The following is a 14343-nucleotide window of genomic DNA, read 5'->3' on the forward strand; positions in this document are numbered from 1 at the left end:
AATGCTAATTAATTTAACTTAGCAAACGACTGTACTTATAGCCTGTTTGAACCATTTACTGGTCCGTGTAATGCTGAGAAACAAAACACTGTGTTGCTCGGAGACGCATTGATGGGACAAAACAGAATTTTGTGTCTGTGTTTATTGTACATTTGCCATCGTGCAGATATTCGGAAAAACAGGACTCTAGTTTGTGTGATAGGCTAACTCCTATATCGTAGGCATTCACTCATTAAATGCAGGGTTCGTTCAACCAATAAATTTAAATGACTTTTAAGGCAATATTCGTGACCTAATGCTCCATTATTTTACGCAAATGTTCAGATTTATCATAGCATATGCTAAGGAAAATTAATGATTATTAATGCTATTTGTTTGCTTTCTAATAAGCACAGGCTGCGACTGTGCCAGACGTTACTTCATGCAGAGAACATAAGTTAGGCTACATAATCACATAACTGAATGCCAGAATGTTAAGTATATTGTAATTTGCTTAGCCAGTATTATAAATTAAACTCAGGACCTGAATTTCGTTTTAGAAACAGCTTTGGTGGAAAAAATACAGGTACAGAAATGCTGCAGAAATGGAATAAACTGTAAATTAAAAACAGTAAATTCACTGTAAATTAAACAACAGATTAATTCTTAAAATTAAAGTTACAAAAGTTATTCAGTCAAGAGCAGTGAGTGATTTTGCCTTTTGTTGTTAACATTAATTAACAATAACCAATAGGCCTAAATAATTAACATTGTTAACATTAACATTTGGTATGAAAGTGATTTTGAGAGTGAGAGCGAGAAGACGCGGTACAGCTGAACCACACACGCTGTTTTCAAATGATTGACTTAATCTGATATTCTGTGTGAATTTTTTTAACTCATCTAACCTACATTGTATATTAAATAAATGTTTGCTGGAATTTTACAAACGTGTGAAACCTGCGAACATGAGTTAAACAAATATTCTATTATATAGAGATTTGTAAAATAAATTTCCACGACTTTTCCAAAGCTTTCTGGGTTTTTCATGACCATACGAACCCTGTAAATGGCTATTTTTATGATGTCTTGATGAAATTTCTGCTCCACTTTGTGTGGAGGTAGTGAGATGGGACAAAGTCCCTGTAAGATATTAGGGTATTCTATAGTCTTCGGACGGGAGATTTAGTGGAACATTAATATAATATAGAATCATCCTCTGTAAAGAAGTGAGGCGTGAACATGAGAGAATTTATCATTATCTTTGTAAATGTGCGCTCTTTTGGGCTAAAGGCTTAATGGAACCGTTTAAAGTAGCCATGTGATCACAAATTAATCGGCGATTCGGCGCAGCGCAGACATGATTTAATACGCGTGTCCTTTTTCTATGTGAAAAAAAATCATAAATTCCAGTTTATGCTGTTTGATTATGGCTTCGAATGTCATAGTTGGAAGCTGGAAGTTGTTAGCCCCGGCTGGCCCGTGCACGCTGTTGAAATGCGACTAATAATTTCTGACTGGCACATAACTGAACAAATGTAAATGGGTTAAGGCGGGGCCCCTGGTAAGCCCAATGGTAAGTCCGGCCATGTCTGTAGGATCATTAAAATTAAAATTAAATTTGAAAAAATAAAAATAAAAGACAATGCAAGATATTAATAAATACTATAAACAAGACTAAAACACTGATTTAAAATGTATAAATTATTTGTTTACAATTATTACAATTGTATGATTGTATAAATATTTAATTGTATAATTATTTGCATACATTTTTAACTATTGAAATACTTTCAATAAATAGAAAATAAAAAACCAATCAACAGCAAATTTGTTTTTGTTGCAATATCTAAAATGGTATCAAGAATCGTGAAATTTCACTGATTTCGGTACCTGAATACTGAAATGCTGTTATGATGACAACCCTAACTGGCGTGTGTGTGTGAGTGTGTGTGTGTGTGTGTAGGTCCAGCTCAGTCTGATGGTGTCTGCTACAAGCGATGTGTTCACAGAAGGCACAAACCCTCTCAACACATCTACATTATAATAATAATAATACAGAGTTATCATCTTCTAAGTAAGGGCAGCAGGTTATCATAGGGATGGGGGTCAAGGTACCTGCATGGAGAAAATGAATGTATGCCACAAGATGCCAAACACTGCTATAAAGACAACTGAAACAGGCCTGTTGACGGAACCTGAACTGAATTAGGAACTTGTGAATTGTAATCGAATCTGGAAATGATTCACCAATACCCAGCCACAATACACTACCACTCTGATCAAATAAATGTATCCTTTCTGAATAAAAGTATGTACGATAAAGTATGATAGTGTACACAGCAAGCATACGTGATTTTGTTAAAATCATTTATTCTCCATTAAACAAAATTCTGAGCGCTTAGAAAAGTAACAGTACACCTCTCCTACAAGACCCACAATTCAAAGTCTCATTCATACTTTCATGCATGATTCACACAAGGCTATTTCTAAATTATGACTTAAACAACACACTGTGCACTGCACCAAAGTCATGGCGACTGAATGATTCAGACATTTAGCATCACTGTGAGCATGACACTACAGAGATAGACATGGAGTGGAAAGAAACCGATCACTCTACAACGGTCTCAGCTCTGTTGCTATGCGAGCACTGTGCCCTCCCCTCATCTGTCTCTCCAGGCTACAGGAAGTCAGGAAGAACACAAGCAGGGAAGGATGGAAAGCAATTATAGATGATCTCTGTCTAACTCAACTGCACATCTGCGTGCAAGTTCACATCGGCATGGTAGGTCAGAGCAGAACCGTCCCCTCTCAAACATCATGTTGCTCTCCTACATGTGTTTGCGTGCATGTCATTACTTTTACGCACACTGACCAAGAGGAAGGAACACAGTACGACATGCATGTGAAGGGTCTGAAACGAGCATAGACCACTGAAATCCAGCCAAAAAAAAAAAGGGAGGAAAATCACAGAGCACACCAACATAAGCAAAACCTCAAGACAGCCTGCAGCATGCCATCAATTACAGCTCATATGACTGAAAAAAAAAAAAAGTTACCTGACTATCAAGAAAAGACAGAAAAGAAAACAAGAGATGAAAATGGATAGCTGTACCTCTTAGATCGGCGGAGCATGCTTCTCTCCGGCAGGGAGAAATTGGAGAGAACGGTCCAGAAGGTATCAGACATGATATCGGTGCACTAACATGGCTGTCATCCAGAGATCAATTGCGATAAAGCGCCGGAGAAGGAAGAACAGCTGGCTAAATGAGTGTGTTTCCTCTCTGATAGCAAGCACTAGATGACGTTCATATAGCTGCTGCTGGTGCCGGCAACCTGTGACACTACTAGAGCTATCGTGAGATGCTGGCATGTGCTTTTTCTCTCTCTCTTTCTCTCTCCTCTACACCCTCCCTCCTCTCTTTCTCTCTCTCTCTAACTCAAACACACAGAAGTGCATGTGCATGTAAGATACAGACAGTAATACAACCTCTAAAATAAGGATAATACTGTTAGTAAAACAAAAAATTTAGGGAGAAATAGTGATACATTGTAATGCTAAATGATCTGCCAACCAGAAATGGCTGGATTTGTCAGTATTCAATATAGCATCTCTGGAGAAAGTGACAGAATGACAGGAGATTAAAGTGCACACACACACACACACAGGATTATATGGACAAATGGTGCAAGCATAAGAGAGATGTTTCTGTGTAGTCCAAACTGTTTCATCATTAGTCAATCATGTCAAAGGACTCAACTGAAGAAGAAGGGGAAAAAAAGTGATATGTGTGTCTGTGTGCATATGTGCGAGCAGTTTTGCAGCAGGGTAGATGCAGGCAGGCATGGCAGCACTGTGTCACCTTGAGCTAACCGACACCATGGGCTCAGTCGTTTCAGACACATCAAAGAACAAACAGCTACAGAGAAAACACCTCCACCCAATACCACGCACATCCATACACACCAAACAAACATAACAGCAGGCAATAGTGCTGACATTGTATATTTGACGGTGATTTCTCTGTGGAAGCAAGGGTTTAATTGGCTTCTGCAAAAAAAGAAAATAGCAAAATAAAAATAAATAAATAAGTAAATAAACGAATGAATAAAACTACATTTTACAAAACAGAAGTATGAAACACTCATTTTGCTAAAACAACAGTCCAACAATGACACCAACTGATTAAGGTTCAGAGGAAGGCAGCACCTCTTTGGCCTCCCTTCAGCTCATTGTATTGTCATTAGCCAAAAATGCAGGTAACGAGAAGTGGTAATAGCTAAATATAGATGGAGTCAAGTAAGAAGCATGCCTACAATGTTTCCACAGCAGTCTAATGAATGAATTTATGAATGAATGAGTGAATGAAATATAAAATGTTTATGCACTTCAATTTGGATGAAAGCCCTTATGTTATTGGTGCACAATATTGACCTAAACAGAGCAATGGCAATAACTCTTTAAATAAATAAATAAATACATACATTTTAGAATGTCTAGTTTTATTATATAACAAATCTATGCCTATAACAGAAATGAATAATTCAATAAAACAAATAATGGCTAATACCAGTATGAAATATCTACCAATATGTAGTTAATTCGTAAATGTAACATTTGCATTTTCAGTACTGGTTCAAAACCAGTAAACAAAAGCAGATTAATGCTCAATGAGCATTAGGTTTATTGTTATTTGTGTGCTTTAAAAAAAACAAAAAAAAAAACACTTAAAGTCAGCATGATGGAAATGACTGTCTGAATGCACCTTAATAATGTTTAATTTTTATTTAATTATTTATTTTTAACGAAAATGTCAACTTGATCTTCCCGTAAAAGGACAGGCTTCTTTCTGTTGACATAAATTTCACCCGTCATTTACAGTAGTCTGCTTAAAAACCCCTCCCTTTCTTGGTAGGGGTGGGAATCTAGGTACCTCACGATTCGATTCGATTACGATTCAGAGGGTTGCGATTCGATGATAAAATGATTATCGATGCATCTTTTGTTTTAATACAGATTTTCTTTTTTCTCACTGTCTGACTATTAAACCAAAGTATCTGGAATGACCCATAATGAATTTACTTCCAAGATATTTTATTAATAAAACTAATGGAAGTGATTTGGCAAGTCAACAACAAGGTTACAAAGAACCAACAGGAAATGAAACATGTGCCTGCAGCAGCATACTTGTACCAAATTAATAAAGACTTAAGCATATTCTGAACCACTGACAAAATAATAGATATATGACATGATATCTTGTTACACCCTTGATAATATTATTATTATTGTTCAAATAGCTTTATTGATCATTGTTATTAATTAAGAGACTACATGGAATATTGGTCAAATATTTCTACTTTAAAAAATATTTTTTAGACAACAGAACCATTTAAAATGCTTCCATAAGCTTCCAAAAATCACAACAAAAACTAATTTTTTCCCCTCAGATATGGTCATTGAAATAAAATTACTAGACCTTCAGAAACTCTTAATTATCAACCTTAGAATCTCAAATTAAGTACAAACTATATCTTTATTTTTGTTTTATTTTACTTTTTTGTCTTAAATGTATTTTCTATAAATCAACATTGAATTAACCAAAATAAAAGTGAATAAGTAAAATACCTGGCTACTGTTCATCCAGAAATACTTTTTCTGTAATTATTTATTTACTCATCCGATTTCTACTCATCCATTGTGAGTTCTTCACAGCACTTTGTACCAAGGGCTTTCTGACAAAGGGAGAGTCAAAATGACCATGTCCTACAGTTCAGTTCAGGTGAGGTTAACGGTCAACAAAGAGACCAGTGAGTAATTTGCGCTCACGTGACTGACTGAACAGGTGTTGCTTTCAACCTTCCTCCCATTTGGACCTGATCTGTTTTGTGGAAGTGTGCAGAAACAGAGCAACCAATCTCTCTCGTGGGCTTGGTTTTGTTACTTTTGTACACCGTCACAATGTTGAAAATGCTCTAGATACTTCGATTTTTTTTTCTGAGCTCTTTGGCAAATCCATGCGTATCATGTGGGCTCAACACAATTCCTTTTTGAAAAAAAAGTGGAATTGGTAACATAATTGTTAAGTGCTTCACAAGGGACATAAACGACCTTGCTCTATATGACACTCTCTTGTGCTTTTGGGAAGTTCTTTCGAGCTGAGTGGTGTGCGACAGTAATGGTGAACCAAAAGGCTATGATTTTGTCCATTATGCCACACTAGAGGCTGCTGAATTGGCAATTAAGAAGCTAGATGGTATGACTATCTACTTTCTATATGCCATTACATGCCCAACGAGGAACAGAGGAGAACTGACCCCCTGGCTTTTTTTTTCTCCATTTCTGTCACTGATGGAGTTTGAGTTTCTTGCCACTGTCGCCTTTTGGCTTGTTTAGTTGGGGACACTTTATATTTGGCAATATTATTTGACTGCACGGACACTATTGTATGAGAGCTGAACTGAGCTGATGATGTCACTGTTTCTCCAGAGCTGCTTTATAGAGGAATTAAACTCATTCAATAATTGATGGACTTTACACAGTTACTAAACCAAACTGAATCAACAATAAATTGATTCAATACTCCAACCCCCATAAAAATAAATAAAATCACAAAACCAACCACAGTGGCAAGTTCAATGTAGCATGTAACCCTGTAAACACACAAATTAAAGTTCTTATTCATATGTATTCAATAAGCTTTTAACCTATTATCTTGCATTTTATAGAAAGAAACTTTCTGTGAAACTTACTGCCAAATTCTTCAACAGAAAGAATCATATAAGAGATGATTATAAAAAGATGTGGTGTTTAGAGCAGTTCTTTAACTCTTTACACCATATCTACTATATGCTTGATCAGTGGATGACCATCCAGATATAATCCAGATATAGTGATCTGAACATAGCCATTGAACCTCATAAATCAATTGGGGTTAATTTCATTTGCTAATCTTGGGTACAGTTGGTCAGAACAAGAGTATCACAAGAGAGAAACAGTAAGTCTAGATATAACAAAAAGGAGCTTTCATTCACATTTAGAGAAAAAAAAATGGGGAAAAAAGAAAATTGAGTGTGTGTGTGTTGAAAGAGGAAAGACCAGCGATGGAAAAAGCAAATAAGAAGCAGCCTTTGGAACAGTTCCCTGGATGTCCTGTTGAGTTGAGCTCTGAAAGGTTTTAAGACTTGATTTCCAGCAGCTTCTCTGTAGGTCTAAACCTCTGGGGAACTGCAAAACACAGCCTTTCCACTCATACGATAACATCTTTTAGAAATGGGAAATTATGTCTGGTGCATCAAGTCAATACACGGGGGAAATGAGGCTTCAAGGGAAAGGAAAATCATTTTGAACACATTTTCTATTATTGTGATCACGATCAATAGAGAATGGACAGTGCAAAGGAAGGCAAGAAAATAGTTGTGCAGGAAAAAAACAAACCTGTAATGATTTCCTCTAGCTTTACTGAATGTGAATGGAAGGTCAGAGTTTCCACACTGATCCTAACGATCACTGTGCTCTCTAAATATCCTCAAATGTGACCTTGCAATGCAAAAAACATACACACATTGTGTTCCTACATTGTGAACGAAGATATTCTTAACCCACAAATTAAAAACGACCGAGAGCAGACTGTGCTCAGTAATTTGTGTCATCAAACAAGAGATCAGTGAGGGATCAAGGTGAACACACACACGCACGCACGCACGCACGCACGCACACACAGTCAATTGGGACAGAACATGGTGTTCTGACATTCCAGAGCAGCTCATTAGTGCAGAATCCCTCTCATTCTGCTCCACAAGCATCACACACACACACACACACACACAGGTACACACACTCGTGTTAATGAGCAGGGCTTTCGCAAACCATATCAAAACTTATTGGCAAGTATATTTGCTCAAAATTATCTGCTCAATAAGGCTAGGCAATGATGCTAAAAATACATTAACATTCAAATGTTTGGGGTCAATAAAGGAATTCATACTTTTATTGAGCAAGGATTGTAAGTAGCTTTCTATTTCAATTATATTTCACAATATTACTAATTTTACTGCATTTTTGATAAACAGATGCAGCCTTGGTGAGCATAAGACTTAAAAAAATCCTACCCATGCTTTAGTGCTAAGTCAAATAAAAAACAAGCCTAAGCAACAGGCCGCTGACGCGGCAGCTTCATCAATGCAATAAATGCTTATGATTAATTAGTTAAATCATACTTTATTCCCATAAAAGCAACATCATGAGATGATTCTTGTAATATTAGGACTTTATGTAATGTTGCAACTTTATTATTTTGGTAGCCTAATAGATTCAAAACTTTCACAAAAAATTTACTAGACAAATCCGCAAAAATCTAGGTAAAAACCGTAAAGTTATGTTTTCCACTGACTTCTTCACTAAATTGATGCAAGGAAGCTTTGAGGGTGTTTTTGGGCCCTGAAGAAGTTTTGACATGCCCTGACAGTTGTGCTTTTTTCAGTTTCTTATAAACATATTAATGGCCAAACTAAAAGAACATTGAAATCACTGCAATGTTGCTTAATTATATATAGTCTACAAAATAATTTTGAATATATCATAATACATTTATGCCTAATTGTACTGCGCTATATTTAAAAAACAGCTAAACACACCCAAAACCATTTAAACAAGCAAATATTTATCCATCCATAGTAACAGAAACTGGCCCTAACAGAATAATCAGCCTACAGTTATTAATAAGTAGCCAATAGACATTTTTTAATTTTTCTGTGTTTCTCAGCAGAAGTCGTCATAGTTGGGTAAACTTCGAGAGCAGTGATTGGGAGAGTACCACAAATATATATATTTTGCATTCTCATTTGCTCAAATAGCAAAAGAAAAACTACATGATAGTGTTTTCACGACTTTCAAAAAAAATTGAGAGACTGATAACGGCAGTCAAAAGAGAGAATGATGTCAAATTTACCAGCACCCCCATAGAGTCTGCATTACAAACACCCTCGCATTAGTTTTTTTTTAATGCAGAGGAGATATAATACGAAGTATAATGTTATAAATGTACATATATTTTATTTTATCTAAATATAAAAAAAACTTTGAAAAGGGTCCACAAAGAAAAACTCTTTTATGCTGTAATCAAAAGTGACATAGTATATTTATAACATAAACTATCCCCTTGAGTAACCTGGGGTTAAGTGCATTGCTCAAGGGCACAGTGCTGAAGGCACAATGCAGGTACATGCAGCCTTCAGTTACCCGCCATGAGCATTTAGCCACTAAACCATATCACCCCATTAGGAAAACCGATTAGATGAAACAGGAACCGCACAATGCCTAGTTATCCAGCATGCTGTTGAAAAGGAGGTTGGATCAGGAGCAAGTGCAAGAGCACTCTAACATCATAACCTTACCTCCACAAGAAGGGGTTGGCGCTGGGGGCAAGGACAGGGGCGGACGCAGGTCCCTCGGGTCCACCCGGGGACGGGAGGATGAGAGCAGAGGGGGAGGTGGTAGGGGAGAGGAGATGCTGCAGGAGGCTGCTGTTGCCATGACAACGGTACTGAGCAGTTGGCCAGATTCTTTTAAGTGAATACAGCAAGAGAGGAGAGCAAGGAGTAATGTGAGTGGTTAAAAAAAAGAAAAGCTTTGAGTGTTTGTCCTTGTGAAGGGCAAGGAAAGGTAGGACGACCTACGGCAGTTCATAAACATGACCAAGGCAAAGGCTTGATATCACACTGACAAAGACTCTGTCTCAGTGTATGTCCACACTTCAAACACAGTGTGAATTAAACTTCCTACCTCTCAGTTCCATGTCTACTAAGTTTGACTCCAAGAAAACATGTGGTAAAACAAGATCCTGTTTTGAGCTGCTTGTATGACAGTCAGTTGCCCTGGTATTCCTGAGAGATGCTGCTGACAGGCTGTTTCAGCAGTTCAGCACACGCACACTCAAGCTAAAGCTGGTTGGCACTACTAGGATAGGATGACAGTTCTGTCAGGGTCTACTTCCGTTCCCTCTAGGCAACATTCTCAAGCAGAGAGAAAGGAGAGACTCCATTCTCCTACATCAAAATTTCCTCAAAATGGGACATACAAGGTTGGGGGACAGGATCTTGTTTTCCATCATTGCACCCAGTAGCTGTTAGTCTGGGGCAGAAATAACACTCAACACACAGGACGTGTTCTTCCTTTTAAACAGCTAGACAGAGCACAACTCTTTGGAAAAGACTTGGGGATAATGGAAAAACAATGGGAACGGGACCCAGGACTTGACCTGGCCCTGACTCGAATCTAGAAACAGATCTTTATACAACCCTGCCACAGTTCTGACCCAACTGGCTATTTGCATAGTTCTTTAAAACATTTTATTCGCTATTTAGGCTTATTCACGCTATGTGTGCCATTACAACACAACACAAATAACAAAAATATATTTTAACAACAAATCTATTTACTGTGCAAGCCATAAATCTTTGTTTGTTGGCCTAAAGAACTGTTGCATATACTGTATGAACAGTTGAATGAACAAGCTAGAATACGATAAGTTGGAAAACAGATTTCATGCAAAATACAAACTAGGGATGGAACGATTACCGGTTTCACAATAAATCACGATAAAATGCCCTGACGGTTAGTATTATCGTTTAAAATTTAATTATCATCAAAACCGTATTTGATTATCACGATTTTGAAAACTTGCGGTAAATCCTGTCCAGCCAGCATCAGTCTGACCAATATTGATTAGAGATTAAATATTTCGTTATCTCACTTGTAATTAACGCAAAGCTTCCGCGAAGAAAAGTTATCAGCAAGTGGCTTTGAGCCAAGACGAACGAACGTTCAAACTATAAGGTTGACATTTAAGGGATAATGTATTGTATATTCATAGTTAACTTATTAAACAGATTTGTTTTGTTTACCTATAATAATATATAAATACGGGGATATAAAATATTGAATTGAGATTAATGTTTGGCGAAGGGAATGACTTGACCAAATGTTACCTTGACAACGCTGCGTGTGTGTGCAGCATTCAGTACTCCATTAGTTGTTGCAAATAAATATGTATTATTATTATTTTATTCAAATATTGTCTAATTGTGTCTTATTTACTATTAAACGTTTTCAAACTAAACTTGCTTACACTACCGTCTTAAATCATATTTCTATCACTGACGAAAAATATGTTGTCTTACATTAAAATAGACAAATTTAATTAGCCTATTCTATTTATGTTTGTATGTGAACTCGAAATCAACCCCAACTTTGCTTTAAAAAGCATCACAAGATCTCCTAACCGAAGATCACATGATCACTAACGGAAATCACATTGTATACCGTTACATCCCTAATACAAACCATCACTAAAACATGAAAAATATGTTGTCAGTCTACTAGAATGAAATTGTTATAGTGTGTTAGAGTTATAGTAGAATGCCAGAGTAATACAGGAATACATCAAAATGAAAAACAATTAGACAGCTAATAATACTGTAAAATAAGCATTCCAATTTGTTATATATTTGCAATTTGTAAATATTTTTTTTTATTTAGTTAACACATTGCTGCCTTTTGCTCTGCTTGCTGATAAGGCATTTATCATATCAATAGGATTTTCAAACACACAAAAATCTTTCAGTGGAAAATGTTACATCTTGTTATATAGTTTAGTTTTATTATAACATAATAAAATAAGAATTTTTTTTTTCAGGAATCCACACAGATGCATTGTTTTGTTTGACATCTTAGTGTGAACAGGACTTAGGCCAGGTTTCATAGACGGAGTTTAGCTTAAGACAGGACTAGGCATTTGTTAAATTAGGATATTTAAGCAGCTTTTATACAGATGCCTTAAAAACAACAACACTGGTGTGACATTTTAAGATTAACATGCATTTTAGACTGATGCTGATGATGCACTGAGCAACTTTTTAAGCAATGTTGCCGGGCAACGGGCAACCACAGGGCCTATGACCGATCTAAAGAATCCAGATTTGATTCCCATTCTCAATGGGAAAGTGGCCAAGCAACATTGCCTGAGACTAGCCTTAAGCCTTGTTTTTGAAACCAGGGGTTAATGTTATAAAAAACTAGAAGGATAAAAACTAACCGGGTACTAAATACTAGGGGGAAGTCAGTCTGGAATTGAAACTATACCACCATGCTAAAACTTGGTTTTCAGGCAACAGGGAGCTGTTTCAGCCAGCCAAGACACAGATGTGCTCTCAGACTGGAGTGGAGGGGGTAAAAGAAGCTGACCTGGCAAAAGCTGGCCTTTGAAATGACTGAATCATGCACAAACACACATATTCTGCAGAGTAAAGACTTGCCTTTGCTTGAGTCTTTCTGCCGTTCTGATGGGTTGTGTTTGGAGGCTGTAAACTGAGCTACACACTGTGGCTGTCAATCAACCAGACAAGAGCTAGAAATTCAGCCACCACTCAGAGCATGAGAGGAAAGCAGGTATCGGGTTCCCAGACAGACTGAGAGAGGGAGAAAGAGGAAACCCGGTGCTTAACCGTCAAGAAGGTTAGAGTCTGTGGTCTGTTTGTGTAAAGCTAAGGCTGTGGTCATGTTTAGAAACCTCAATGGACAAAAGTTCATGCATTTCAAAAATGAGTGACAGTTAGCTGGACTCAAGTAAAAGTTTAAGAATAAGGAAAGAATTAAGGTTCTGTAAACAAACACAAGCAAAATTTGTGGGCTTATACCAGGGCTGCACGATAAATCAAAAGAAAAATTTAAATTCTGATATGGCTTAGAGTGCATATCAAATAGCAGATGCTGAGATTGAATTAAATTAATATATGTGCTGCGTGTTTCAAAGTGATGCAAGGCACTGTATTCTTTTACATGTGAGTATCTCATGATCCAGAGTTTTCAGTGTCTCAGAGTGGCTTGGTTTGCAGTAAATAATGCTCAACATGAGCATGAGTTTGGGTCGCTTATTAAATGCTTTCCTTACGTGTAATGATAAGTGCTTATAAACCAGCTACTGTCATCAAAAGAAAATGAAGACAGTCATAAATATTAGCACTGTATTTTCACAGATGTACCTTAATATGTAATTATTACAACCCTCTACATTGCGAGTAAATCACTCGCATTTGTGACTAAATCTTACTCTGGGCGACTAAATAATGTCTAACATTAGCCATTGGCTAATAAATTCTTAGTTTTTACATGCCAGAATGTGTGTGAGAGGCGTTCAACACCGATTTTCACTCGATAAACACGCTGACTGAGCACTTGAGTTTCGCTCTCCGGTCAAGTGATCTGTACTATTTGGATGCGCTCAATGGATCATGTCATGTACTCAATGGATGCGCAGTATGTAGCACGCAGCGCACCTGTATTTGACGTACCGTAAACTAGTGTGAAGGCACACGACTCGCCGTCGCTTTACTGATAGCGCTGTGTTTCTCACACATGCAAAGAGAGAGAGAGTCTTGCATACCACGCTGAATTGACACGCTACATGTAAACCATATTCTTTGTTGCATTTTCCTGTCAAAATAACAAAGTTCATTTAGAATTATTCAGCTTTTAAGAACAAGCAGAAGATATGCTGGTTTCTCGGCAGTGGGCGGAGCTAATGCGCGAACCGCTCTCGTAGGTTGGTGCTCATCTATTAACGTCCCTGTTTTGATTTCAGCAAATCAGTTCAAGCGAACACTGACACCGGGATTAATATTCATGAACCCAGCAGATAATAATAGTAGTAGTATCTTTTAATAATAATTACTATTACCTATGACCAACAATAAACACCAACACCAGTCCTAAGTTCAGTTAAAATGACAAATATGCATTCATTCATGGTTACCAAGTTTTAGTTCTAATCACTAGTTCTATCATTAAATAGTGCTTAATTATAATAATATCATAATATAATGCTTGATTGGCTGAAGTTGAGAGTGCACATTCAGTTATTTAAGAAGCTGTTCCATTTTACAAAGATAAGCTGATTGAGTGGAATCATGTGTGTGTGTGTGTGTGTGTGTGTGTGTGTGTGTGAGTGCGTGTGTACCTACTTAACTATATTTTGGGGACAAATTTGTACCCAAAAGTGAGCAAAGCCTGACAAAATCGGCAAAAACCTAAATTTGTGGATGTACTCATTTGTAAAACTGTTAAAATAAAGTAAACAAGTTTTTTTTTTTAATTTTTGAACTTTTGAAATTGTAAAAATGCAGAAAGTGTTCTGTGAGGGGTAGGGGTGGGTTTAGATTAAAAAGTGTACAACTATCTGTATATAAAAACAATCAAAGTCTATGTAATGTCCCCATTTAGATAGCTAAGTAAACGTGTGTGTGTGTGTGTGTGTGTGTGTGTGTGTGTGTGTGTGTGTGTAAAATAGTATATCAGTCTGGCGA

The 14343-nt window shown here is 36.9% G+C and overlaps 1 protein-coding gene across 1 annotated transcript in view; it reads right to left on the reverse strand.

Moving 5' to 3' along the window:
- LOC107556986 (microtubule-associated serine/threonine-protein kinase 2-like) overlaps positions 1 to 3317 on the reverse strand; it is a 38518-nt gene extending 35201 nt beyond the window's left edge. Inside the window, exon 1 of the mRNA XM_016240265.1 lies at positions 3098 to 3317. Within this exon, the coding sequence (XP_016095751.1) occupies positions 3098 to 3171 (74 nt within the window). The 5' untranslated portion in view covers positions 3172 to 3317. The remainder of the gene's footprint in view (positions 1 to 3097) is intronic.
- Positions 3318 to 14343: the final 11026 nt, after the last annotated feature.

Source organism: Sinocyclocheilus grahami, unplaced genomic scaffold (genome assembly GCF_001515645.1).
Source record: "Sinocyclocheilus grahami isolate Dianchi unplaced genomic scaffold, SAMN03320097.WGS_v1.1 scaffold586.1, whole genome shotgun sequence".
NCBI lineage: Eukaryota > Metazoa > Chordata > Actinopteri > Cypriniformes > Cyprinidae > Sinocyclocheilus > Sinocyclocheilus grahami.